Source organism: Trachurus japonicus, chromosome 6 (genome assembly GCF_045865225.1).
Source record: "Trachurus japonicus isolate A0001 chromosome 6, Traja_1.0".
Classification (NCBI taxonomy): Eukaryota; Metazoa; Chordata; class Actinopteri; order Carangiformes; family Carangidae; genus Trachurus; species Trachurus japonicus.
The window spans coordinates 37629465-37657333 of NC_140912.1; the positions used below are offsets into that span (position 1 = coordinate 37629465).

Here is a 27869-nt window from a genome sequence, read left to right on the forward strand (position 1 = left end):
TGGTGCATCTTATTTTTTGACCAAGTTCCATGAGATAGATTCAGTAAATGACAAACATCTAATCAGTGTTGGACCGGGCTCAGATGTAAGACTGAATCACTTGTTGTGAGTTTGTTAAAAAAGGCCACAACAGCAAAGTGAGGATGATTGACGATGTTGTAATTTGGGTGCAACACAAACAAAACTGAATTGAATCTATAAGAAAATGTTGTTGTTCTCTGCTTTAATTTCAGAAACTCTGATATGTTGAATTATGTAAATAATTAAAGCAGAAGTAAGCGGAATATTTGTGTTAATAAGTCTTAAATAGTTGTATCTTCCGACAGCAATCACTTCTATAGAGTGTTTGGTCTGAAACACGGGTCTGTCAGTCACTCTGCTCTGCTCTGAGCCCAGGAGAAAACTTTCCTTGTATCCTACAACCTTTATCCAATGAGGAGAGAGAACGGCATAAAGGGGCAGTCCTCTCTGTGTGTGCAGCCAAGGGATGCGCGTGAATGTGGTGACGTAGGGACGAGGGCGGGGACTGCTAACTCCATCTGCTGACAGGAAGTTAGACAAAACCACCGGATCGTTTACTTCTGCTTTAGATAACAACTGGACAAACGGTGTTGTTCTAAAACTTCAGACCAGTGGTGTATGGTTGTGTTAGTACACCTGTCTTTCCCCAAATATATCCAATTCAATAATCCCTCCTCCTCCAACAGTAACTGCAGGAACAGCTTCCCCCGGCCAGGACTCATGGTGTCGTCTTTATTAGCGTAGTGCTGCTGCAACACTGTTAGATGTCGGGGTAAAACTCTGTGTTGACATCGACGTTGTGCAAAACCGACTTCTGGTCGACGGACGACATCCTGCTCAGCACCTCGGCCGACAGAGAGTAACTGCTGCCGGACTTCTCCTCGAACCAGCTGTCCAGCGCTCGCTTCCCGTCGAAGTTGGTGATGGGCGGTCCGTTGACGGCCACGGTCAGCAGGTCGTTCATCTGCTCCAGCGTCAGACGGGAGCGGTTGTTCTTGCACATCTTCTGCAGAGAGCCGCGGCCCTTGTCGCAGCAGGCCGTGGAGCTGGGCAGCACCCGGACCACCTGCAGGATGCGGTTCAGCAGAGGAAACCGCTGCTTGTACCGGCAGATGTGGCTGACGACCTCTTTGAATCCGCTCATGCTGTAGTAGTCGGCCTTCAGGTCCTTCCACTCCACCACCAGGCAGCCTCGGGCCTCGGTCCGGGCCTGGCAGCTCTCCTGACCGGCAGAGGGAATGGACTCCAGGTGGTTGAAGATCAGCTGGATTTCCTCCTCCCCGTAGGCTTTGAAGTCCTCCCAGTTGTGAGGCCATGTGGACGCGTCTAGGACCTTGCAGGCTTTGGCGACCGAGCGGCTCTGCAGGTCCAGCCTCTGGGACAGGATGCCTTGGCTCTTGTTGCAGATCTTTTCCCGGATGGACTGAAACTTGGACTCGGCGACGCGCAGATTCTTCAGAGCGACGCCGTTGAAGCTCTCGCGGAAGTTTTCCTCAAACTCCTGCAGATACTCTCCGGGGCAGCTCACCAGCTGGCCGATCTCCTGGATGGCGTCCTCGATCTTGGCCTCCACCTGCGACACCAGCAGGTACTCGCCTTGGAAGGTGAAGGCCAACCGCGAGAGGACAGCTATGATGTCGAGGAGGAAGTAGATGAGTTTCACAGACTGATAGTCCATGAGGAACTGGAGGAGAGTGAGGGCGATGGCGGCGGCGTCGGCTCTCTGCGTCTGGCTGCTGATCTCCTTCAGATGGGCCACCACCTCCAGGTAGTCTTTGATGAGGGCGTTGAGGACGTTCGGCTCTCCTATGATCCACCGAATGGCCCTGATGTCGCCGAGGAACTCCGCCTCCTCCGACAGCGTTGGAGCGGTGGATCGCAGCTCGGCCATCATGCGGGGGGAGTAGCGGTAGAAGCTGAGCAGCTGCTTCAGGTTGTTCTCTAGGTCCTCCAAACAGGAGAGTTCCTTCCCGCTGATGGCATCCAGCACCTCCAGATGTGGCCGGTGGATCATTATGGGAAGGCAGAGGATCCAGGGGAAAGTCTTTTGCACGGCTATGTACATGTTGGCTCTCATTCCTGAGGAGATGTTGGTGCCGTCCACGCCCAGACCGACAACCACCAAGTCCTGAAACCTGAGGCCCAGAACCCCGAAGGCCCGATCCATGGCCTGGAGATACCCGTCCACGCTGACCATGCTCAGTCTCTGCAGGGACAGGAACTCCGTGTTGGGCGAGCCCTCGTTGGTGATGAACTGGACGTAGACCGCCACCGTGTCTGAGAAAAGGTCGTCGTTCTGAGCGTCCATGATGATGCTCAGGAAGGGGGACAGGCGCATCTTCTCGGCCAGGTCTTCCTTTAAAGCCCGGGAGATGTGGTGGATGAGGATCTGAGAGTCTCCTTCGTTCATGTACTGATCCACCACTTTGAGCTCACACTTCTTCAGCAGCTCGGCCAGCGGACGGAGATCGGAGAAGGGCCGCCCCTCCAGCGCCAGGTGGTACGCCGCGTTGAACAGCAGCAGCATGTTCCTGCACATCTCCTCCGTCTTCTCTGGGTGCATGCGCAGCTTGTACAGCTGCAGACACTTCTTGTGCAGGTTGCTCTGGCTGTGGAGCTTGATGGTGTGGATCTTGAACTGCTTGGAGCCGATGATGAAGGCCGAGGTTCGGGACGACTGGACGGTGTACTGGCGGCAGACGTGGCACCACATCTCGTTCAGGGTCGGCGAGTATCGAAGGAACCAGAACTTCTTCAGCCACTCCTGCTTAAAACGACGAATGCGTCGGCCCCCTCCAGAGGAGAGCTTAGACGAGTCCTCCGGAGAAATCACAAGATCTGCAGCGATCGACTCATCGGCCGAGTCCACATCCTGGTCGTCCTCGTCCAGAACGACCTGAGTGGGCGTCAAGGGCTCCATGCCTGCCAAGACAAACACAGTCACCATCTGCCACCAGCTCACAGACATCTTTGTTTGACTGAAATTATATCTTCAGAAATATCAAACAACTATTCAAGTGTCTGCATCCATTCACATCATACAATAAACATTTATTACAATCTTTGGTGCTGCTGGTGGCCTTACTGTGGCTCAGACTGAAACATCTCAATCAATGTTCAATGTTCAACAGACATTGATGGTTTACAGACGATGAATCTAATTGACTTAAGTTACCATTGGGTTGTTGTTGTTTTTTTTAGCTTCAAGGGAAATCAACCTTTGGATGGATTCGCCATGGACAAAGTTTTGTGGTTCCCAGAGAACTTTTTCCAACTGACTTTGGTGAATCTTTGGTTTTTCATCTAGTGTCATCATTAGCTTTAAAGGGATAGTTCAACATTTTGGCAAACTGGCCCATTGCCATAATCACTGTAGTCATAGCAGTAGGTTTGTTACCTTTAATTGTCGGTGCAAGCTATTTTTAGAACGGCGGAGCAGAGCGGTGAGCTGCCCAGAGCAAATGCAGAGACTGCTTGATGAAAAACTGTCCCTGAAGGCAACGCGCATCCGCGGTTCTGCATGAATTTCCCTCTAAAACAACTCTGTGTGGTAACGTTGTGTTATTATCTCATAGCGTGGTGAATGTGCAGCTCACAACTTGTCCACCAGAGCGTTGTGGAGTTGTTGGATTGTGTATTTGATGAGTCTGATGAGGGAAACCAAGAAATCCCATAATGAGCCTCCGTAGCGTAGCTCTGAGCAGCTCACGGCTCTGCTCCGCCGTTCTAAAAATAGCTTGCACCGACAATTAAAGGTAAAGAACCTACTGCTATGACTATAGGGATTATGGCAATGGGCCAATTTGCCCAAAACATTGAACTATCCCTTATATACTTAATGAAAAACACTAAAATTCAAGAAAGATCTGATGAGTTCCTACCTTGGAAGTCTTCGATGGGCCCTTGCTCAGGGTGCGGGGGCCCCTGGTCATGTTGGGACAGTGTTTGTTCAGACATAGATGGGCCGACTCCCTTCCCCTGCTCTGCTCTGAGCCGGGACAGCTCCTCCTCCAGCTCCAGGACCCTCCTCTTCAGTCTCACACAGTTGGGGCAGAAGGAGGTGGAAGGTTCCTGCTTCTCCTCCTCCTTCTCCTCCACCTTCAGGTTGGGAACGCTGAAGCAGCCGCTCTCCGACGAGTTCAACCCCGGCACTTTGGACTCGCCGCCGGCGGTGGGGAGGGACGACTGGGATCGGGATTTGCTGCAGTCCTCTAGAGAAGCTTCCAGGACGTCTCTGAAGATCAGGTCGATCTTCTTCCTCTTGGCGGGCGGCTGACCGTCCGACTCCTCGCCGGCTTGTTTAGCCGGGCAGAGTGGGCCCTGCAGAGCCGACTGCAGGCACGGAGACTTGAAGTCCTTCGGAGCGCCGGGCGGGAGCGCCGGCTTACCGGGGTCTGGAACACACAGAAAGGTTTCTTGGTTATATAAAAGCTGCAACTCATTCTGTGCACACTGTGTATTTGAATGACAATAAAGTACCTATTCTATTCTATTCTAACTCCACGGAGATAAAAGAGCAGCATCCAACTATCCATCCATTTATCCATCCATCCATCCATTTATCCAACTATCGATCCATTTATCCATTCATCCATCCATCCATCCATCCATCCATTTATCCAACCACCCATCTATCCAACCATCCATTTATCCATAAACACAAAAAGGTTTCTTAGTTAGATAAAAGCCACAACTCCACGGAGATAAAAGAGCAGCATCCAACTATCCATCCATTTATCCATCCATCCATCCATCCATTTATCCAACTATCGATCCATTTATCCATTCATCCATCCATCCATCCATCCATTTATCCAACCATCCATCTATCCAACCATCCATTTATCCATCCATAAACACAAAAAGGTTTCTTAGTTAGATAAAAGCCACAACTCCACGGAGATAAAAGAGCAGCAGCCATTTATCCAACTATCCATTCATCCAACCAACCATCCATCCATCCATTTATCCACCCATCCATTCATCCAACCATCCATCCATCCATTTATCCAACTATCCACCCATCCATCCATAAACACAAAAAGGTTTCTTAGTTAGATAAAAGCCACAACTCCACGCAGATAAAAGAGCAGCAGCCATTTATCCAACTATCCATCCATCCATTTATCCATTTATCCATCCATCCATCCATCCATCCATCCATCCATCCATCCATCCATCCATCCAACCATCCAACCATCCATCCAACCATCCATCTATCCATCCATCCATTTATCCAACCATCCATCCATCCATTTATCCAACTATCCACCCATCCATCCATAAACACAAAAAGGTTTCTTAGTTAGATAAAAGCCACAACTCCACGCAGATAAAAGAGCAGCAGCCATTTATCCAACTATCCATCCATCCATTTATCCATTTATCCATCCATCCATCCATCCATCCATCCATCCATCCATCCATCCATCCATCCAACCATCCAACCATCCATCCAACCATCCATTTATCCACCCATCCATTCATCCAACCATCCATCCATCCATTTATCCAACTCTCCACCCATCCATCCATAAACACAAAAAGGTTTCTTAGTTAGATAAAAGCCACAACTCCACGCAGATAAAAGAGCAGCAGCCATTTATCCAACTATCCATCCATCCATTTATCCATTTATCCATCCATCCATCCATCCATCCATCCATCCATCCATCCATCCATCCATCCAACCATCCATCCATCCATCCATCCATCCATCCATCCATTTATCCATCCATCCATTCATCCATCAATTTATCCAACTAGCCATCCAACATCAACAGTGTATCCAACATACACCCATCCATCCATCCAACCATCCATTTATCCATCCATCCATCCATTTATCCAACCATTCATCCATCAATTTATACATCCATCCATCCATCCATCCAGGCAACTATCCATCCATTTATCCATCCATCCATCCATCCATCCATCCATTTATCCATCCTGGGTGGGACCGCTGGCTTACCGGTGTCTGTGTGTTTATTTGTATGATGTCCGTAATGTAAATGTACACTCAAGTGGAAACAAATTTCCCCTCTGGGACGAATAAAGTCTAAGTCTAAGGTGTCGGCAACACCTGGAAAACTCCCAGTGGGAAGACACAGTGACTTCATAACCCCTATACACTTTATTTTAATGTCAAGCCAAGTTGTTGAACACCCAGTAACAATCCAATCTCAGTAACACCTTAATGGAACTTCAGATTGTTCACTTGAACCTTAGGATGACCTGTTTGATGCCTAAAGCCAAGGTCACGGTCAGTGGTCAACAAGTCCTTCAGTGGCATTGGACCCAGAATCAGCTTCAGTCCAGTCCAGTGATGTGAGTGAGACAACAGCTCCACCTGCTGGACAACTGAGCTCAGGCCTCAGGGCTGAAAATACAGCTGCTGAACCTGTTTATACTTTATACTGAATAAAACCAACATACGACCTCACAGTTTAGTGCTCCTACTAATACTCATACTACTACTACTACTACTACCACTATTACTACTACTACTACTACTACTACTACCAATACTTCTACTACTGCTGCTGCTGCTGATATTACTACTACCAATACTACTATCACTACTACCGTCACCTCCTGTTAGCTCACCTGTCTGCAGGTTGTTGTTACTTCCTGTTAGCTCACCTGTGTGCAGGTTGTTGCTACTTCCTGTTAGCTCACCTGTCTGCAGGTTGCTGTTACTTCCTGTTAGCTCACCTGTGTGCAGGTTGTTGCTACTTCCTGTTAGCTCACCTGTCTGCAGGTTGTTGTTACTTCCTGTTAGCTCACCTGTGTGCAGGTTGTTGCTACTTCCTGTTAGCTCACCTGTGTGCAGGTTGTTGTTACTTCCTGTCAGCTCACCTGTCTGCAGGTTGTTGCTACTTCCTGTCAGCTCACCTGTCTGCAGGTTGTTGCTACTTCCTGTCAGCTCACCTGTCTGCAGGTTGTTGCTACTTCCTGTCAGCTCACCTGAGTGCAGGTTGTAGCTACTTCCTGTCAGCTCACCTGAGTGCAGGTTGTAGCTACTTCCTGTCAGCTCACCTGAGTGCAGGTTGTAGCTACTTCCTGTCAGCTCACCTGAGTGCAGGTTGTAGCTACTTCCTGTCAGCTCACCTGAGTGCAGGTTGTAGCTACTTCCTGTTAGCTCACCTGAGTGCAGGTTGTAGCTACTTCCTGTTAGCTCACCTGTCTGCAGGTTGTTGCTACTTCCTGTTAGCTCACCTGTGTGCAGGTTGTTGCTACTTCCTGTTAGCTCACCCGTGTGCAGGTTGTTGCTACTTCCTGTCAGCTCACCTGTCTGCAGGTTGTTGCTACTTCCTGTCAGCTCACCTGTGTGCAGGTTGTTGTTACTTCCTGTTAGCTCACCTGTGTGCAGGTTGTTGCTACTTCCTGTTAGCTCACCTGTGTGCAGGTTGTTGCTACTTCCTGTTAGCTCACCTGTGTGCAGGTTGTTGCTACTTCCTGTTAGCTCACCTGTGTGCAGGTTGTTGCTACTTCCTGTTAGCTCACCTGTCTGCAGGTTGTTGCTACTTCCTGTCAGCTCACCTGTGTGCAGGTTGTTGTTACTTCCTGTCAGCTCACCTGAGTGCATGTTGCTGCTACTTCCTGTTAGCTCACCTGTGTGCAGGTTGCGGTCGATGCTCTCCTGGGAGACGCAGTGCAGTCGTTGGATGTAGTCGTCGCTGTACCAAACCCTCAGCTTCTCTCCGGCCTCGAGCCGCCGACAGACTCTGAAGTAGATGTTCTTCCCGCGTTGGAACGCCGTCAGGTTCCTGTCGCTGTCTTCCGACGAGGTCCGCACGAATCTGCAGGTGAGACACGTTCCCAACGGGAAGAGGAAGCAGCGGTCAGTTAAAGGGATAGTTCACCCAAAATTGAAATTTCACTCATTATCTCCTACTTCCCCTCATGTGGACTAAGGGCTGGGAGAAGTTTCAGAGTCCTCCGTGGCTTCTCTGAGTTACAGGGGGTCTCGGCGTAGCAGTGCATGTCCATATAACGGTTGCAAATGGATACCAACTGTCTTCGTAACAAAAAGACACACCAAAAAACATCCAAATACCTCCATGCTGCTCGTATGTAATGTCCGTCTTGTATTGAAGCCCCGAAATGGGAAATTGTCCTGAAAAAAATCCAATAAGTCAATTTCAAGCTTGTTTGTAGCGGAAGCTCCTCTTCCCAGTTCGTCCAAATTTGACGAACCGGGAAGAGGAGCTTCGAGCTTGAAATATAGAATTTTTTTCGGGACAATTTCCCATTTTGGGGCTTCAATACAAGACGGACATTACATACGAGCAGCATGGAGGTATTTGGATGTTTTTTGGTGTGTCTTTTTGTTACGAAGACAGTTGGTATCCATTTGCAACCGTCATATGGACATGCACTGCTACGCCGAGACCCCCTGTAACTCAGAGAAGCCACGGAGGACTCTGAAACTTCTCCCAGCCCTTAGTCCACATGCAATTTCAATTTTGGGTGAACTATCCCTTTAACAGCACAGGTAAACCAAAGAGCACACTCTGACCATCTAAACCAGTCACCTCATCCAGTTGGCTTTGGTCTCATCGCTGCCGTCGATGGACTGGTACGCGTTGTTCGCATCTACGATCTGGAACAATGAAAGTAGAGGAAACAGGTGAGTCTGGTCGTTGACTGGTTCTACTCAGCGGTGTAGTCTAATGTATTGTAGTGGGTAAACTGCTGTTACCTAGCAACCAGTGGTGTAGTCTAATGTGTTGTAGTGGGTAAACTGCTGTTACCTAGCAACCAGTGGTGTAGTCTAATGTGTTGTAGTGGGTAAACTGCTTTTTAGGTGGTAAACTGTTCATACTTGTATCTCTAACCTATCTGGTTCTCTAACTTTTTTATATCAAGGACCCAAAACTGACACAAATTAGACCACGGACCCCCATTGGACAAAACACCAGAAATACACAAACAATCAATGTACGTTTAAATTAGGCGTACATTGAACATTTGAAAGATTATAGAGACATTTCTGGGGAAAAAAATTGGTACAATTTCTCAAAAAAGTGGTAAAAATTATCACAGAAAATAAACAAAAAAGTAAAAATTAAAGTAAAATTTCTCAAAGAAATTCTAGGAAAAGTGGTAAAATAAAAAAAAGTCAAACAATAATTTTAAAAAAGTGGTAAAAGTAAAAATAGTATATAGTAAATAGTAAAAAGGTTTTTTTTTTAAATTGAGAAGAAACTGATAAAATTACTCAAGGATTCTAGAAAAAGTGGTAAAAATTTTCAAAATATTACAAGAGTACCCGTATGCGGGGACATGGGCGCCGCCATTAGCCCAGATCCATACCGGAAGTCACGACCGGAAGTTGCTCTTCTTCATGTGTATCATTTCTATGTAGATAAAAAAAATAACTCAGTAACTCAATGGTCCATAATAAAATATTGTTTTCCAGCGGATATCTTAGTTACAACATGATTGAGCTATAAAATATTTTTTTGCATGGATCGTTTATTAAGTTATTGAGTTATTTAAAAAACGCTGCTAACGGCTAACGGCTAGCGGCTAGCGGCTAACGGCTAACGGCTAGCGCCGCTCCTGCTGACAGCAGACGAGAGAGAGAGAGAGAAAAGAAATGAAATGTCGTTGGTGGGTGCTTTGGTTAGGGTTAGGCAATGAAGAAAGGAGTTGGTTAAGTTTAGTAAAAAGAGAAGGTAGAGGCTAGACAGGCCAGAGAGAGGGGGGGGTTCTTAGAATAACATAGAAATAATATACACCAAGAAGAGCAACTTCCGGTCGTGACTTCCGGTATGGATCAGCTGGGCTAATGGCGGCGCCCATGTCCCTGCACACAGGTCCCTCTCAAATATTATAGAAAAATGTGGTAAAATTTCTCAAAAAAACGGGGGCAAACTATAATACAAAAAGGGGTGAAATTTCTTTTAAAAAGTAGAACAGAAAATTTGAGAAGAAACTACTAAAAAGAAGAGAAAAAATCTACTAAAAGTAGTAAAATTTCAAGAAAAAAAAAAAAGAAATTAGAAAAGTGAAAAAATTCTAGGAAATTTCCAGAAAAAGTTGTGGACCCCCTTGAACCCTGTCAACCCTCCCACTTTGAGAACCATTGACATTTACTTTAGTTAGATAGTTTTGTAGTACTGGGTATACTGCAGTATTTATACTGCGTAAACCTGAGTATCACATAGTACTACCCCGCTGGTTGTAGTTGTAGTTCTACTCACTATCCAGGAGAAGAAGCCGGAGGACTCGTCCTTGGACACCAGCTCGCCCTCGTAGGGGCCGAACACCGCCCCCTTGGGGATGTTTGCGTCCAGGCAGCGAACGTCCAGCTGGTCGGCCTGGGTGAAGACCTCCAGGCCCGACGGGACCGTCAGCGCCGCCCTGTTGGCCGAGCCCGGCGCCACCGGCGTGTCCCGGACAAACACAGGCGGTCCGTGGGACGGACACTCCTCCTGGAAGTAGTCCTGACACTCCTCACAGACTGGAGGAAGATAGGACAACACCATCATCATCATCATCATCATCATCATCATCATCATCATCATTGATGTCTCAGCTGATTCACAGAGAGGGAACACGTCACCACCTGAGCCGTCAGAACCAATCAACCATCCAATCCACAAGTTTCCGAGCATCATCTATGGTTAAAAGAAAACCACTGCAAAAACTCTAAATTTACCAAGAATATTTGTCTTATTTCTAGTCGAAATGTCATTTCTAGGCAAAACAAATCTCATTGTAATAATAATAAGACTCATCACATTAAAAAGTAGCTTGTTGATTCTGGTCAAAACCAGAAGCCGGTTTTGCATTTCCGGGGGAATTGTACGTTTATGTTTCCATGGTTTTCAGTCGTTGTCATAGTTGCGGTAAACGCATGGATCTATTAGGGGCCGTGTCCACCAGATGCGTTTTTAGCTCTGACAGCCTCTCAGCGCTGCTTTCCCAGCGCTTAGCGCTCTCTCTCTCCCTTGTCAGAATGCCGCTGTTGCTAGGTTACAAAACGAGTCCTCTGACACTTCCGTGTTCCGGCCTTGTTTAATGTAAACACTACAACGAGTGTCAGAAATACACAACAGCATTAGCAGCAGCTTTTGACATGGACCCTGAGGTCGGCCTACCTTCAATACAAGTGTGGGTCATGATATAAACCGAGCCACGTCTCGTTGTGTTGCTATGGTAACGTATGCCCCGCCCCTTCTTGATTCTGATTGGTCAGCGCGGTGAAACGTGACATTGACGAGCGCGGCGCTGTTCTAAAAGTTGAACAGATTTCAACTCTAAGTGCTCTGAGCGCCGCGACAAAAAGAAGCAAGTGCCGAGGGCGTTTTACCGCCGAGGGCGCTGAGCGCTGTGAGCGCCGACTCAACAGGGTTTGAATGGAAAGTAGACGCCCAGAGGCTGAAAACACGTCTGGTGGACACGGCCCTTTAACGCTGGCTTTTAACACAGATGTCAGTTTGTGTGATATCCACTGTTAAAAGCTGCTGTGATGATCCATGTGTTTTACAGATATTCACTGAAAAAAAAGAAAGAAAAAACATCCATGCATTTACCGGAAGAGCAAAACCGGCAAAACCGGCTTACGTTTTTGACGTTCGGAAAAAGGTGGATTCCAACAGAATTCTAATTATTTTCCAAATGAGAACATTTGAAGGTGGAAACTGACGTTCCAACGTGTTCCTTCCGTGCATCGCGATGGTCGGGGTAGTAGAAACATGTTCATAAAACAAACTATTGTGTTGTTTTTGTGTGCAACGTGGAGCTGCAGTTCCATATTTACGAACCTAAGTGTTCCTAAGTGTTCCCACAATACACACACACCTTTTTTTTTTTATTTTTATCAATCGATCTGTGGACCAATTGCGTGCCGATCCGTGGAGAGCAAGCCAAACAGTGTGATCTGTTGCTCCACTACTTTTTAATATTTAGATTTCCCTTCTTGAAGTTTTATATTGAGTTGGTAAAACTTCAGTGTGTTGCAAATGTTACATAACAGATTTGGTTGGAATGCCCCTTTAGTGGACGCAGGACGTAATAATAAGCTAATTTAGGTGGGTAAAAAAAAAACCTAGCTTTATAGAATTACTAAAATTGATTCTCAGCATGTACAGGTTCTCATTTCAAATGTCAAATCAAAACTTCCAGTGTTTTTCTTCACTAAACCCCTAAAAAGATCAAGTTTGTTTTGTGTTTAGATTTCTTTAAACGGCTAAAACTTCTACACCATGTACAATAATCATTTACCAGATGTTAGACATTTACGTTTAGTGTCCTTCTGTAAAAAGTGGTCAAAGCACAGAGACAAAGAGCATTTTAGAGGCATCTAGATCTCTGGAGCTTCTTCTTCTTCCTGCATCACCTCTGTTCTCCCTCACAAAAACAACCTCCGCCCTATGTTAGCCTGTCAGGGGAGCGTGCCTATGTTCCCTCAGCCCTATGTTCCCACAGCCCTATGTTCCCTCATTTCTAAGGTTTTTTTTTTTCTTTCCAAAATTAGGCCCTATGTTCCCACATTTCCTTTATTATCAATTTACATCAGATTTTATCCCCATTTCTCCCAATTTGGTAGTCAATTACACCCAACCTGTTATCCAGTAGCAGTTGACTACAGATGTAATGTAGCTTTTAGCTAAATCTGGGAACACAGGGCCCTGGGAACACAGGGCTGACCCCTTCAAACACCGCTACTCCAACATAGGGTTGAGTGACGAACCCTTTTACCGAAATTAAAGTCACGAAGCATTAGAAAGTTTGTACAGTAAGTAAACCAGGAATTCTGGACATTATTAAATAGCGGTAAAGGCTCATTTATGCTCTACGTACGGACGAAATTGTATGCGTCCGTTTCAAACGTTGCTACCGTCACTGCTCACATACTTCCATGCGTCCTTTACGTTGGCATGGATGTTATCCAATACATCCACTAGAGGGCAGCTCAGAGTCAAAAGTTTATGACAACAAACATGGTGACTACGGAGGAGATCTTGATAATGTACATCATAAAAGAAGAAAACGGACTCGTTATGTGATGCGGTGGTCGGTAAGCCCGTTAAATTAATCACAGCTGGAGGAGGAGAATTTTTTTCTCTCATTCAGCCGTCGTGTCTTCTTCTTCTTCTGTCTCACACTGGCTCTAGGCTCCGTATCAGGTCGTGACAGCAACAGCGCCCCCACGGTTTCCGGTGGTACTGCTCCGTTTGGTGCGTATCCGTAAGCTTTGTGGAAACGGACGAAAAACGGACGAAATGAACGCAGAGTACGGACGAAAGGCTCCGTCCGTATCCGTATGCGTATTTAACGTTGAGCATAAATGGGCCTTAACTCGACCACTGTTATGGCGCATTTCCACTAGCACGGCTCGGCTCGATACGGCTCGGCACGGCACGGCTCGGCTCGGTTTGGTTGTGTTTCCATTACAACTGAGTATCACTAGTGCCGCCGTGACGTCATTTACACGGCGCCGAGCAACGCTCTAAACTCTGTAAATATATAACTTTAGCAACATTTGAAACATTTTCAGGCGAGAAAGTAGTCGTTTAGATCCCCAACGTGTTGAAAAACTGACAAAATACCAGCTGTTTACAATTTTGTTTCAACGAAGTCGGCGTTACTAAAGCTAGCCGTAGTGAGCAACGCACTTCCGGTTATTTTCACAAAATAAAACACCTGTTGCCTTTTATCATAAGGAAAGCCATTACGATAGAACTGGTGCTTTTACTTTGTAAACAGGAAGTGAACCTACCCTCGCTGTAGCTAGCTTTAAACCGCCGTTTTGACTGCTCTCGTCCCCATAACGGCATTTAATTTTCAATATGCCTTACCGGAGAGTCTGGCCAGCTCCGAGATCGGCCTGGTTCATTGTAAAACATTTATTTATTGATGTAAATGTGGTGTTTTCTGTGCGTACAGAACCCAAGGCAGTGCTGCTCTTCTTTCTAACCACAAACAAACTGCTGCTACAGCCACAATTGTTAGATTTCATCAATGAGACCAACATTTAAGAGTTTAACCAGCCGGTGGTAAACCTCTAAAAAGCCATCGGGGAAGTTAATTAGCGGTTGTTTTCTCCTCGGGGTGACGATGGTAGGCTGGCCGGCGGAGCACGTCAGGAGCCGGGCTGCTGCCTCTGTGATGTCGCGGTCGCTGCTCGGACCTGGAGCTTCACTTCTCCGAAAAACATCGGGGGAAACTTCTAAACAGCCGTCGTTTGGATAAACTAACCGCACATGGGGATCTAAACAGTTACTTTCTCGCATGAAAAAATATTAAAACTTAATAAAGTCACGTAATAACAGAGCCAGTCTAAATATTAGAAATTCTCTGGTAATAACAGCTTCAGCAGGAACATTTCTGTTGTCGGTCGTCGAGTGGTTATGACGCTTCCAGTGACGACACTCATCGGCCAATCAGTGGAAGGCAGTCGGCTGACGTCACGTTTTAGTAACGCTTCGGCTCGCTTGGAACCAGGGCTGAGGTGATACCAAAACTGTACCCGGTTGCAGGTACTGCGTGCTAGTGGAAACACGCAATAGCGCGCCGAGCCGTGCCGTACCGAGCCGAACCGTGCTAGTGGAAATGCGCCATTAGAGTGAGGGAAAACAAGCTAGGTTGAAATTACTCTGAATCATCCTTTTAAATGTGGTATAAAAATAAAAATGACTTGACTTAGAGTTTCATTTTGAGAAAATTCTTAGAAATAAGAAAAATCGTAGAAATGAGGCAACATAGGGCTGACCCCCCCCTGGGAGCATGGTGACAGCAGGGGGAGCAGGGGCTGATGGGAAGTCAGTCCTGCAGGTATCTGGAGGTGAATGGGTTAAAGAAGGTTAAAGAGGAAAGGTCAGAGGTCAGACTGACTGGGACTGGGACTGGGACTGGGACTGGGTCTTACACCAGAGGTCCGACGGCCGCTCGCTCATGGTGGAACCATGTTGGTGCTGATCCAACGTCCTCTTCACCGGCCGCAGTCGACACACACCACCCGTCACTGAGGGGGGAGGACACAACACAACACCAGGTTACTGATCCAGAACTGATCGGTTCAGGATGTTTACACTCAGCCATGATCAATTCACCTGCAGATTATCAATCAATGATCAATCTGACAGCACAGCAGCAGGATTTAAAGGAGAATTCTGGTCATTTTTGACCTCTAAATCATATATATAATAATCATATATAAATAAACGGTGGAGCAGTGCAGTGGTAATGTCCAAAATATCTCCGACCGTTTATTTTAGTAAAGAAATCATCACAACAAGGACAAAGTGTTAGTTTCTGTGGCGGGGAGAGCAGGCGCTCTGTGATGGGATAGTAATGTCTTTCTGGGATGTTTCAGAGTTAAGGGCCTTTCACACTGAACGCGGCAGGCGGCGGAAGGCGACGGCAAACCCATTCATTGTGTATGTGCTACCGCGGCGCACGGGCGAGCAGCTCTGCGCCGAGCTGAGCGGCACGCGAGGTGGGCGCATGCCGCCGCGGCACGCTGTGACGACATCTCGGCGCGTCCAATAGGACAGGATGTAGTGGAGTCTGAAACAAAATCAGCCGCTTGCAGAGAGAAAACAAACGACCAGACGTTCAGTTAAAGTGACAGATGCATGAAGTGAGTTGTCATCCTCCTGAGGATCAGACCAACTCTCTCTAACAGGCTGTTAAACTGCTCCCTGCTCAGCCTGACGCTAAAGTTCACCTGGAAGCGGTCGTTTTGTAGCTCCTGGCGAACATATCTTTGCATATACCCCCCCAAATCCTGTCTTGTTTGTTCGGTCGCTGAGCAACTCGCACCATATGTGTGTGCGCGGCCGCCCTGCTCTGCGCCTGTCTGCGCTGTACCTCGCGGTGGGCGCAGCGCATACCGCGCTCGGTGTGAAAGGCCCTTTGGGCTGTCTGAGGTGAGTGGCTACATGCAGAAACACAAAGTTTCTACTGTTTCTACTCTACACTCCAGTCATGTACCAGAGATATTTGATTGTTTTCTGACTGTTTGTTGTGGTTGAAAGAATTGCCCCCATGGGTTAGCGTTGTGGCTATCGCTAGCGCCGGGTAGCCATGGTAACTCAAGTTTGCCTGCATCAATTTTAGTCGCCTTTTTTGCATCAGGACAACGATTAAGGGGTCAAAAATGACCGGAATTCTCCTTTAAAGTGAAGGAGGTGAGCTAAGGAAACATCAGCACAACGTTTCACAGTTTACACATCACAGGAGTCACGTGACATTATTGTTATAATAAAGCAGCCGGTGATGTGTTCACTGACTATAGTAAAAACAGTTGCTTTAAAGGTGTAGTTACAGAAATGGACGTTTGTCCTGTTTGTCACGAGCTGCAACACGAGTTTACCCGAGTAAGGAAAACGAATTTGATTGGTCGTTATCGAGCGGGCGGGATATTCAAAGTTTGGGGCGAGACCGAGCTCCGTGTGTGTGTGTGTGTCTCAGACGATTGATTGACGGATGACAGATCCAATATCAGTGGCTGATGAATCGTGTACAGGCTGACGTATAATCCGTGCGCCTGCATTATCCAATGTGGAAAAAAATACCACACTTTCATCCCGGATTTACTCAAAAATAGAATTTTGCACAAAGTTTGGGCTACATCGTCTGATAGATGAGTTATTACACTAATGTTAAAGGGACAATGAGGAGTTTTGGAAAAGCGAAGTGTCTTCACACTACATTTATGAGCCTCCGCACCGTGAAATTCTTTGACCGGCGCAAGACAGACTCATGTTTTCATTCATCAAGAATTAAAGTCAGAGGTTGGAAGACGATCACATACCGTCGTAGTTCCCACCATAAACGGAGATTCATACGGCGGCGTTATTCTCATGACTCGCCACGAAACCGAAAGTAAAGAAACGCTGGTCGGCTCGCCCAGCATTTCCACCACCACTAATAATAACAAAATAACCATAGAGACAAAACCATAGATTTATCTAAAATGGACCATTAACAAGTGGTAACGGAGATTCATCCACATTAATATCAGACTTTTTATAACCAAATAGAAACTCCTCGTTGTCCCTTTAAAGTGAAGGAGGTGTGGAAGGAAACATTAGCACAACATTTCACCAGAGAATTTCTAGTTTACACATCATCACATAACAATATTGTTATAATAAATCAGCAGGTGATGTGTTCACTGACTGTAGTAAAAACAGAAGTTTTAATGAAAACTCTGCTTTGTCTTCAGAATTCTTTTAATTTTTTTTGGGAGGGTTGGGAAATATAATAAAGCCTTCTCCATGGTAACCTAACCTGTGTCAATATGTGACGTCAGTGTGACGTGCTGAGCTGATCGATTATTGCCTGATCATGTTTCCACACTAAGCTGATCCCGCCCCCTCCTCCTGTTCCTCCGGTCTGGAGGAGGAGGAGGGGGGGTCAGACTAGAAAACACTTCACCAACATGGACTAACTAAAGTTCCCTGTAACTTTGACTCCGGACCAGACCTGGCACGGCTCGGCTCGGTTCGGCTCGGTTCCGCCGCTGCGAGCTGCGCCACAGCGGCCGCTCTCCGGCTCTCCTCTCCGGCTGCAGCCTGCTGGCAATCTGCCTGCAGTTTTCGGAAGCCATTTTCACTCACTGGCCACAGTGGCTACCGACCGACAGGGACCCACCTTGTGCAGCGCTGCAGCGGGGATCCGGAGCCTCTCCCCCGGGTGAAGCGGCGCCGTGTGTCCGCTGGTCGAGCACCGAGCTGCGGCCGCTGGGTGGATGGATGGAGGAGGAGGAGAAGAAGTTTCCCGTTTAATTTTTTGCACCGACTCAGTCGCCTCCCCGAGCTGTGACCACCATGTTTTATCACAGGAAATGACATGGAAAACGGAAGAAAGCAAATGCGCAAAAATTAAAGTTAAACTGTGAGAATTTGGGTCCGGACGGAGAGAGGACGGATCAGAGCTGGACAGAGAGAAACACGGTGCATTCACTGTTCATGTAAAAACACACTGTTACAAAACACTACACTATAAAAGCCTGAATATTCCCATTTCCCCTTGGTTTTACAAATTGCCAGTGTCAGGACAGAATTGGGGAAGAAGACTTTCAGTTTTATTCCCCCCAAAAGTGGAATAACCTACAAAGCTGTCTGAAACTGGATCATCTTATTTCCTTAGATTGTTTTAAAAACTTATTATTAAATGTTCTACAACCTGTAGGCTATGTAATTGTGGATCATGACCTTGATGAATTTGTATATTGTAGCCTATAATTGTGTTTTTGTAATCAGGGCGTCATGAGCTCGCTCTCAATTGACCTTCCCTGAATAAATAGCTAAAGGAGAAATGAAATGAAAATGAAATTTGTCCAGGTCATAGTTACACTATAAAACATAATCATATATTTAATATTACAGTATTAGACATGACCTAATGTAAATGACGGTTCAGTAGAAGGTGGGTTGGAACAGGGGGGACATCCTCTGGTTCCTCACAGGAACATTTAGGCTACTAAAAAAAAAAAAACTACAGTCAAATATTAACTCTGAAATGTAGAAAAATATAAAGTGATCACATGAAACAGGAATATGCAGACTGCACCAGTTTGTAGGGTCACTACATATGTTAGCCTACCCACTCTGTTATATTATAGCCTATATGTGTGTGTGTTGAAAGCCTATAAGCTTAAAAACAGGTTTAGGTCACACAACATCAGTGCCCATACACAAATCTGATATATGGCCATGTATGTAGCCTACATATGTGGAAATATAAGTAGACGTACTGTATATGTAACCAGCATGAAAAATCAGGTTACTAACCCTGTATTTGTCATTTAGACAGTTCTAGTAAACCCCCAGTAGATGGCAGTGTTCCCTTGGTGAGGTCGCGTGAAGTCTGCACCTGAGAGCAGACGCCATTTTCTCTCAGACACGATGCACGAGACAGGCAGCAGCAGACCAGACCAGACCGAGGAAGTCGGTAGGAGCAAAAACAAAGCAAACAAGAAGCAAAGAGAAGCAGATAGCTGCGAGACGTCCACAGGCAGACCCGGTAGTCACGGGCGAATCCAGGTTCAACGCGATAAGCCGTGAACCGAGGAGAAAAACCCCCTTGTGAGAGAGGCTCCGGTGAGTTAGCACACAGTTAGCTTCCAGTTCGGTAGCCGTTCAGACGGAAAAATGCATTTATTGTGCCATTAACTTGGTTTAAGTTGGTATATGCAGGGTTCTAAGGGACTGTTCGTTATTTATCATCAGTGCCACCGGAGGGATTCACAGGACTTTTTTTTTTTTTTACATGACCCCCCTGTCGGAGTCAGTAAATTTTAACATGACCCTGCATTAAGCCTTATCAAAAGATACATGACCCCCCCCCCCCCCCCCAGCCATCGACACGTGACATTGCATCACGTAGCGCGTGACACTACATTATTTCATTTTGACAACCATGTGTGCAACACCTTCTCATCAATCCATGCCATTTATCAGCTCATCAATAACAGAATCGCGATTTTGGACCAGCTCACATTACACAACAAGCCATTAACAATTAATCCACACTCAAACCGAAGCAACAATAATGTGAACCGTACTCAACAACAACGTATTATTACAAGGTTTACGACAGATATGACAGACAACTCTGTGTGTGTGTGTGTGTGTGTGTGTGTGTGTGTGTGTGTAAGAAAGAGAGGGAAAGAGAGAGAGAGAAAGTACGTAAAACCAGCTAACTGTTAGCTACCGTAGCTCAGGCGTCGGTCTCCCGTCAGGTAAAAGCTTTATTCCTCATGTAGTTCATGAAGTTGTCTCCGGTACAGTTATCCATCACTGCAGTTGAATTAGCCGCTAAACTGCTGGACGCGAAAACCGAGGGGTCGTCTGTTTGTTTACAATTCACAAAAGCAACGTGAACGTACGTGCTGCTCAGACTATGTAGAGTTACGCAATGAGGCAGGCAGCGTAGCCTCTGTACGGTACTGAAGTTAAACTCAGTCACCCATAAAAGACGTGCTAAGCCGCAGGCAGAACCCTTATTGAGTTCTTGGCGAAGCGGTTAGCATCGTCGCCTGCGGTGCGGGAGACTCGGGTTCGAAACCAACTCAGGGCAGATCAGGGCGACATAAAATAACGTTGTGATTCGGGGGCCGTTGCTCTCATTGTCATCAGTGCTTGCAGCTTTGAAATGTTCCGTTTTTGTTTTGTTTTTGTTTTGGGCATTGCAGTGTCCTCCAGACAAAATGTTGAATGACCCCCCCTCACTGACCTTTTTTTTTTTAGTGGACCCACCCCTCAACAAAGAATATTATGACATGACCCCCCCCCATTTTCCTCCGGTGGCCCATTCCATAAATAACGAACGGTCCCTAAATGAACTTTTTTGATCACCAGCCAATTTGGCAGAAAGTTACCAGCCAATCAGAACTTCCACTAGCCAAATTTTTTCCAGTGAAAATAAGAGAGATTCTTTACGTTCGTACTGTGTTTCCCATGAAAATAGCATGTTTTTGGCCTAGCTATCATACTGACAACTGAAATAATTATTTTCAGGTATTGTGCCTCTTACACTGCCTATTAGCCTACAGTTTTTTTTCCATTGGTTTGGCTCATTTTTCAAAACAGAAATTACATTCTCAAAACAACATGGACAAACCTCCAAACTACTTTGCAAATGTTCACAAAATAATTGTATTTCTCATTCATTTCATCACATTGTATCCTAAATGTCTTCGTACATCTTTGAAAATGATTAAGTACAGGTAGCCTAATGTGTGATGTCAAACCTTATAGGCTACTCATACCCTAAAATCCTGTTTTTATGTTTTTATTATTTTTATTTTATTTATTTATTTATTTTTTTCAGTTTTATTTATTTTTTTCAGTTTTATACACAATTGTATTCTGTTAGTTAGTCAAAAAAAAAAAAAAAAAAAACTAGTAACTGTTGTCAATGAAGGTCTGGGCTAAGACTGAGAGGTGGACATGAGGGATATTTCAGTGTTTCTCTTCTATAAAACACATTCTACATGTGGGGGCAGAGCTCTGTGGGAAACGATCGGGAGAACCAGCTGGACAGGGAACCAGGGTTTGACACCGACAAGCACTGAGAGCCAGGTATGCGCTGCAGGAGAAGCAGGTCCGTGCAGCTGATCGATTCACATGACATGTGCAGTTTGCTGCCTCCCAGAAAGTTGAGCTTTTTCATCTGTGCACCGCGGACATGCACGGAAAAAAAAAAACCACGACGCATCGTCTGCCGCCGCTACGGCTACACGTTGCATGTGAACGGCCCCATGCACGCACACGCTTCAACCAAGCGGTCCGGTTTGAGAAAGGCTCGCGAGTCGCGAGCGACGTGTTGGAGTCCCCTGCCGCTGTAGCGTGAAATACCGGCCTGTGCTCAGCCAATGGGCGTCTGAAACGTCATCACGTAGCATGCAGTGTTCATGGGAAATGTAGTAAGTGCTGCCAGGGGACAAATGACTGAGAACAGTAGAGCGGCTCTGGCCGTGATGATTGCCTCACGCACCACCAGCCAAACTGGCTGGTAAGTCTTTATTAACACCCGCCAAAATGATTTTTTACCCGCACCTGGCGGGTTGGCGGGTGTTAATTTAGAACCCTGGGTATATGTTGCTTAAAATATGCCATATGATGCCTTTGAATGTTTTTCTGTTACTTTTACGTATTTTTTAGGGTAGTTTATCGTCTGAAAAAGTCAGCTAGCTTGACATGCTAATGCTACTAGCAACCGCGACATGCTAACCGCTAGCTCGGAATGCTGTTTTGTCCATTGTTTATGCTTAGTCATGCTAATCGCTATGCTAATCGCTATGCTAATCGCTAAGCTAAAGCTAAGTTCCATGCGGTTTTGCAATGAGAAGCTGTTCATTTATTTTTTATGCCATTTGAACTGCTTATTTGTGTTAATAGCCACTGCAAATGGTAACAGCACCATTCTAGGTGTGGTATATTTCATTTTTGGTTAAGACATTGCACTTTTGTGTATAAAAACTGTAATTAATTTTAAGTTAAAGAGTTAAATATTAAAAAGGTGAATTAAAATAGTTAAAAACTGATGATAAAAGATAAATAGAGGTTAAAAAAGATGCATTAACTATGTGTCTGTTAAAAATACTATTGTTGATATGATAATTCATAAATAACTGATTACATTTATGGTTAAAACTAATTGTTTTAATTCAAAATAATTCATTTATTGTGTTTTAATGTATTTCCTTAATTTTTGGTGAGATATGTGATGTTTGAACTGAGAAAAAGATGAGATCTCATAAGAAACGGAGAACAAAGAAACTGAATTGACATTGAAACACAGAACACACACATTGGATATCCTGAGCGGAACCCACCAGAACAGGAGAGCTCAGTGTCCCAGGACTCTCCTTTTCTTTTATTTATTTATTTTATTTTGCGGCGCCTTATTTTGGGTAACAGTGCGCAACCCAGCTGTGAATGTTTTTTTATTTTTTTTCCCATTAATATTAAAATATCACCTGTTCAAACCACTCCTCTTTTTGAGTCATTCACCCAACTCCTACCGGACCTAGAGAGATGTGAGTATCTCTTAATTCTCCAAGCTACTTAGCTAGGACTAAAGGTGCTACATATAGCTATGTGAAGGACATATAGTAGGATGTTATTTACACATATCGCCATATATCAGATTTGTGTAGGCCTATGGATGCACAAGAAAACAAACACTGTGGGATCTGGATCAGACCTTTAGCTCCACCCACCACCTGCTGCTCCAGGTGGGAGCAGGGCTCCAGCGTGCAACCTATTAGGTCGCATATGCGACTTAATTTCTTAAGGTGCGAGTTAAAATTTAATGTGGTCGCTCCGGTGCTACTACTTGCGGGAGGACGAGTGGGGAAAAAAAAGGTAGCCTAGTTTTTATTTTATTTTAAATAGCTTCCGTTACATAGTAAAAAAATAAATATATGGACTTGCATTGCGTCTGCATGGGTTGTCAGTCAAAAATACGCCGCCGCCGCCGCCTCTCTCTCTCTCTCCCTCTCCCTTCACACACGCACAGCAGCAGGCAGGTACACCCCTCTCCCCCTCACCGCTACGTGTGCACAGGGCTGGTCGCTACAATGTTGTAGTCTTATTATTATTAACCATTATCCGCAGCTAGCTGACGTTAACTTTATCAGGCATGTCCATACGTTTACGGTGACCAAACGTCCTGTTTGCCCAGACATGTCCACATTTCATGTCCTGTCCGAGGCGTGTATTTTTTATTTTTTTTCCTAAATGAAATCATCGGCGGTGTTGATTGTTTTTAACGGGACCGCTGACCGGCGCGGCCCGACTTCATTCTCGGTACCGGCCCGTTGAGTTAAATGTAGGAGCATCTAGGAGCTCAGAGGAACAGACAAGAAGCGCACTGCTTCAGAGCAGTTACAGTAAAGACGCAGGTGTGTGTGTGTGTGTGTGTGTGTGTGAAAGAGAGAGAGAGACTACAGTAAAATACCCCCCCTCCTTGAGAGCAGACAGGAAAGACAGTAAAGAAGCAGGTGTGTGTGAGTGAGGGAGGGAGAGAGATTTTTATTATTATAATATTTTTTTATTTATTGAAAATGGTATTGAGTATTGAATATTTTCCCGAATATCGATATTGAGTTGAAATCCTGATCATGATCGTGACAACCTTAGTGCCAGTAACTGTCCATCTGATTACCCGGACAACTGCAGTGTCAGAAGGTCAGAATAGAGAAGTTGGTGCCACGAGCTAAAAGATGATGGAGACCAGTGTATCGATAGAGAAGGGACGGATTTGGAACACAGAGACATGCACGCAGAATGTGAGGCCAATCCCTGGCCAGGCCCTCACCCAAAAGAAGTAACTAAGTAACTTTTACTCTGAGTACATTTTAAATGAGTTTACTTTTACTTGAGTAGATTTTTATACCTGTAGGCCTACTTTTACTTTTACTTGAGTACAATTTCATCAAGGTAACAGATTTTTTTGTACTCTTTCCATCACTGTGGTCTATAGTTGATTATTTTAGCATTCTTACCTCATCAACAGCCCACTCTACTGCAGCCTCTTTAAACATGCCACTCTGTGTATTAGGTCACGTATTAATAACAGAAAAATATGGTGCTACCTAATTTGTTTTGGTGCTACTAAATGAAAAGCTAGGTGGCACCGGTGCTACCTGTGAAAAAGTTAGTCTGGAGCCCTGGGTGGGAGAGCAACTCAACACAGATTTTTCAATATTTAACTCATTTAAAACAACTTAGTTGACCAAAGTGACAGATGTTCAGAGGAGGAGGTTTTGGAGACCAGAAGCGGAACCAGAACCAGATCCAGATCCCACAGGTCAGAGCAGCAGCACAGTTAGCTTCTTTTAGAAAGGTTAGTGTAGGCAGCAGCTAGCACAATTAGCTTCTTTTAGAAAGGTTAGTGTGGGCAGCAGCTAGCACAATTAGCTTCTTTTAGAAAGGTTAGTGTAGGCAGCAGCTAGCACAGTTAGCTTCTTTTAGAAAGGTTAGTGTAGGCAGCAGCTAGCACAGTTAGCTTCTTTTAGAAAGGTTAGTGTAGGCAGCAGCTAGCACAGTTAGCTTCTTTTAGAAAGGTTGGTGTACGCAGCAGCTAGCACAGTTAGCTTCTTTTAGAAAGGTTAGTGTAGGCAGCAGCTAGCACAATTAGCTTCTTTTAGAAAGGTTAGTGTAAGCAGCAGCTAGCACAATTAGCTTCTTTTAGAAAGGTTAGTGTGGGCAGCAGCTAGCACAGTTAGCTTCTTTTAGAAAGGTTAGTGTAGGCAGCAGCTAGCACAGTTAGCTTCTTTTAGAAAGGTTAGTGTAGGCAGCAGCTAGCACAGTTAGCTTCTTTTAGAAAGGTTGGTGTAGGCAGCAGCTAGCACAGTTAGCTTCTTTTAGAAAGGTTAGTGTAGGCAGCAGCTAGCACAGTTAGTTTCTTTTAGAAAGGTTGGTGTTCTCTTTGCGAATCCATTCTTGTTCTTTCAGGATTTGTTGTTTCTCCTCTTCGATTGCCCTCGCAGCTTCCTGGAACATCTCATTATTGTAGTGGCTTCCTCCGTTCTTCCTGACGATCTTCTGCAGCAGCTCACTGACCTGCTCTGTTAAAGTATTTGCAGCCGCTCAGGAGAAGAGTGAAGGGTTGAAGGGTTGACTTCATGCACCAAAACCCTCCCTCTACGAGCTGCACTGACATGTCGTGTGCAATATACAGTATCAATATCCTTTGATATCAGCCCAAGGCTGCTAGGCATCTTCTACCAGGGCATCCTGGCTAGTGTTTTATTTTATGCTGTTCTGTACTGGGGAGGCAGTATATCCATTGTCGACAAGAACAGAATTAATAAGATGATAAAGAGGGCTGGCTCAGTGATTGGTTTAAACCCAGACAAGCTTGAGGTAATAGTGGAGAAGAGAACAAGGACCAAGTTGAAAACAGTCCTCCTCTATGAAAACCACCCACTCCACAATACATTTAAGGAGCTTAAAAGCTCCTTCAGTGAGCGGTTAGTGTTGCCTCGGTGTTCCACTGAACGACTCAGACGCTCCTTTGTTCCTGCAGCAGGCAGGTTTTTTAACAGCAATCACTAACCAGCGGTTCTCTATCGTATGAGAATATCTCTCCACCACATATAGAATATATGTTATGGGATTTACTGACATTCTAGCAGCTGACGTGAAAACTTCTTTAAGACACACCACGCCTACCGTGGCTTCCCCTGCGCCCTATAAATGGACCCAGCTGCGCAGGGATCAGCTGATCCTCTGATTTTCACTGCAGATCAGACGGCGTGAGAACGAAAGAGACAGAAGAAACGAATTGTGTGAGAGAGGGAGTTGATCGGTGGCTTTTTGTGCATCCACATACCTTCGGGTAGAGAGCTGGTCTGTGTTGGACTCCTCTCAGGGTGAAAAGTCGCTTTTGCTCCCTTACATTTCTTGGGGAAGAGGAGTTGAGCTGGGGGTACTGAGCGTACAGTTGGTCTGAGGAAGTGACGAAGTCGCGGGTGCAGCCAGTGTCCTCTCTCATATCTCCTTTTTCCCTTTTGTGTGGGGAAGTTGTCCATTAGGAGGATTGTGCCGTGTAGGTACAGCTGGCCGGAGAAGCGACAAGTCGCGGGCACGGCCAGCACTTTCTTCCTGGGCGGCTTTCTTGCCATTAAAAAAAAACAAAAAAAAACAAAAAAACAAAACGCTTCCGCGCATTGTGTTGTGTCGGGGAGCGGCACAACAGCGGCAAAAGCGTCCGTTCCCTCCCTATATCCAAGTTAATTCTTGTGGGTAGCATAATACACAAAAACGAACAAGAAGTGAAACAATAACAAACTTTTCCACCATAAACTTTTCCGGGTCACGTGACGGTGACGTCACCGCCATGACGAGTCGGGAGAGTCCATTATGCCTGGGTTGTGGGGGGAAGATCCCCATAGATGATTCCCATGACTTGTGTGTTTATTGCTTGGGGGGGGAGCATGCATGGGCAGCACGGGAGGATCCGGCTGCATGTATGAGTTGCTTTTGCATGTCAGCAAGGCAAAGGGAAGCACGCTGCCGGTTGTTTCAGAAACAGGGCATAATAAGGGAGACCCCTGGTGTAGGCTTGCAGGCCACCAAGCGGTTCAAGCCTGCAGCTGCAGAAATGGGGCAGGCTGGCATGGTTTCCGCTCCAGGCCCCTTCACTGTGCGAACAGTGGGGGGGGTGCGGTCTGTGTGCTGTGTCCCAGCCGAGGTGGTGCATTCGCCCCCAGGGCCCTCATATGATGAACGCCCCGCATCCCCCTTCATAGATGTGGAGGGTGATGACGAGGAGGCAAGTGTTTCCCTGTTTCCTTCAGATGAGGAGGATGTGTTTGCTGCTGACCAGCAAGAGGAGGGGGAGCTTGAGGAGAAGCGGTCACCTCTTCTGCAAGGTCTTATTAGTAGGGCAGCAACTGCTCTTGGTGTGGAGATGCCGACTATACAGGGGCTCGGCCCTTCACGATTTGATGATGACAAAGGGGGGTCTCAACCTTCAACGCGCTTCTTGGTGCCCCTCCTCTCAGACTTTGAGGAGGTGGTCAGGAAGCAATTTAAAACGCCACGGGCAATGGGTCACTGGTCCGGCCTCTGTCGGGCCATGACTGCGGTTCACGCTCCAGAGAGGATTGGTTGTGGGCCGCCACCCTCCGTGGACGCAGCTTTGGCAGCTCTGGTGGCTCCCTCAAAGTCAGTTCTGGGGAAAGGGAAGAGCCGGAGCAAAAACTGCAACGCGATGGATGGGTTGCTAGAGAGGATGCATGGGGCTATGGCAGTTCAGACACTGGCCAACACGGCGGCCATATTGTCCCTGTATCAGCGGCACTTAGTCCAGCAGCTTTCAGAGGAGTGTGGGGGGCAGCTAGTAGAGGAACTGCAGCAGGTCTCCTCACTTCTCCCCAAGCTCATGAGAGAGCAAGGGGAGGCAGCTGGCAAGGCCTTGTCAGGTCTCTGGCAAGCACGTCGTCATCTGTGGTTGTCACAGTCCCAGTTGCAGCCGGAAGACAGGGCATGTCTTCTCAGGCTGCCTGTGGAACCGACAGCTATGTTTGGGCCGGATGCGACAGCCATGATCCAGCAGGCGCAGGAGGCTCGTCGTGCGGCTCGAGAGATGACAAATGCCCTGAGGCAGACCACAGGCTGGCAGGAGGTGCGTAGGCCACAGCAAGGGCACCAACAGCAGCAACAAGCCAGTCAGGCCCAGCCAGATCTGAGGGTCCGGCTGGATGCAGTGCGGCGTGGCAGGAAAGGACCGAGAGGGCGCGGGGGCAAAGCACCCCAGGGCCCCAAGTCCCAGTCCTGACGCCAATTTTTCCCCTGTCGGCCCAAACCCTCAGGGGCCTCATGCAGAAGCATGGGAGTCCTTGGGGGTGGACCCCTGGGTCG

General features: G+C 46.3%; 1 protein-coding gene across 1 annotated transcript; it reads right to left on the minus strand.

Moving 5' to 3' along the window:
- Positions 1-674: 674 nt before the first annotated feature.
- Positions 675-14986, minus strand: prdm11 (PR domain containing 11). The gene is made up of 6 exons (XM_085780314.1): positions 14909-14986; positions 10236-10495; positions 8562-8629; positions 7639-7826; positions 3903-4415; positions 675-2943 (listed from the first exon to the last, which is right to left on the minus strand). The coding sequence occupies exons 1-6, from the start codon at positions 14934-14936 to the stop codon at positions 782-784; spliced, it is 3219 nt and encodes a 1072-aa protein (XP_085636440.1). The 5' UTR covers positions 14937-14986; the 3' UTR covers positions 675-781.
- Between the last annotated feature and the right edge of the window lie 12883 nt (positions 14987-27869).

Bases quoted from the DNA above. Each gene is read 5' to 3' on its own strand.
- prdm11 (XM_085780314.1), bottom strand. From the start codon at position 14,936: ATGAGCGAGCGGCCGTCGGACCTCTGGT. The intron at 10,496-14,908 runs GTAAGACCCAGT...ATCTTCCTCCAG, and splicing joins GCGGCCGTCGGACCTCTGGT to TCTGTGAGGAGTGTCAGGAC. The intron at 4,416-7,638 runs GTGAGCTAACAG...TGTGTGTTCCAG, and splicing joins CGACCGCAACCTGCACACAG to ACCCCGGTAAGCCGGCGCTC.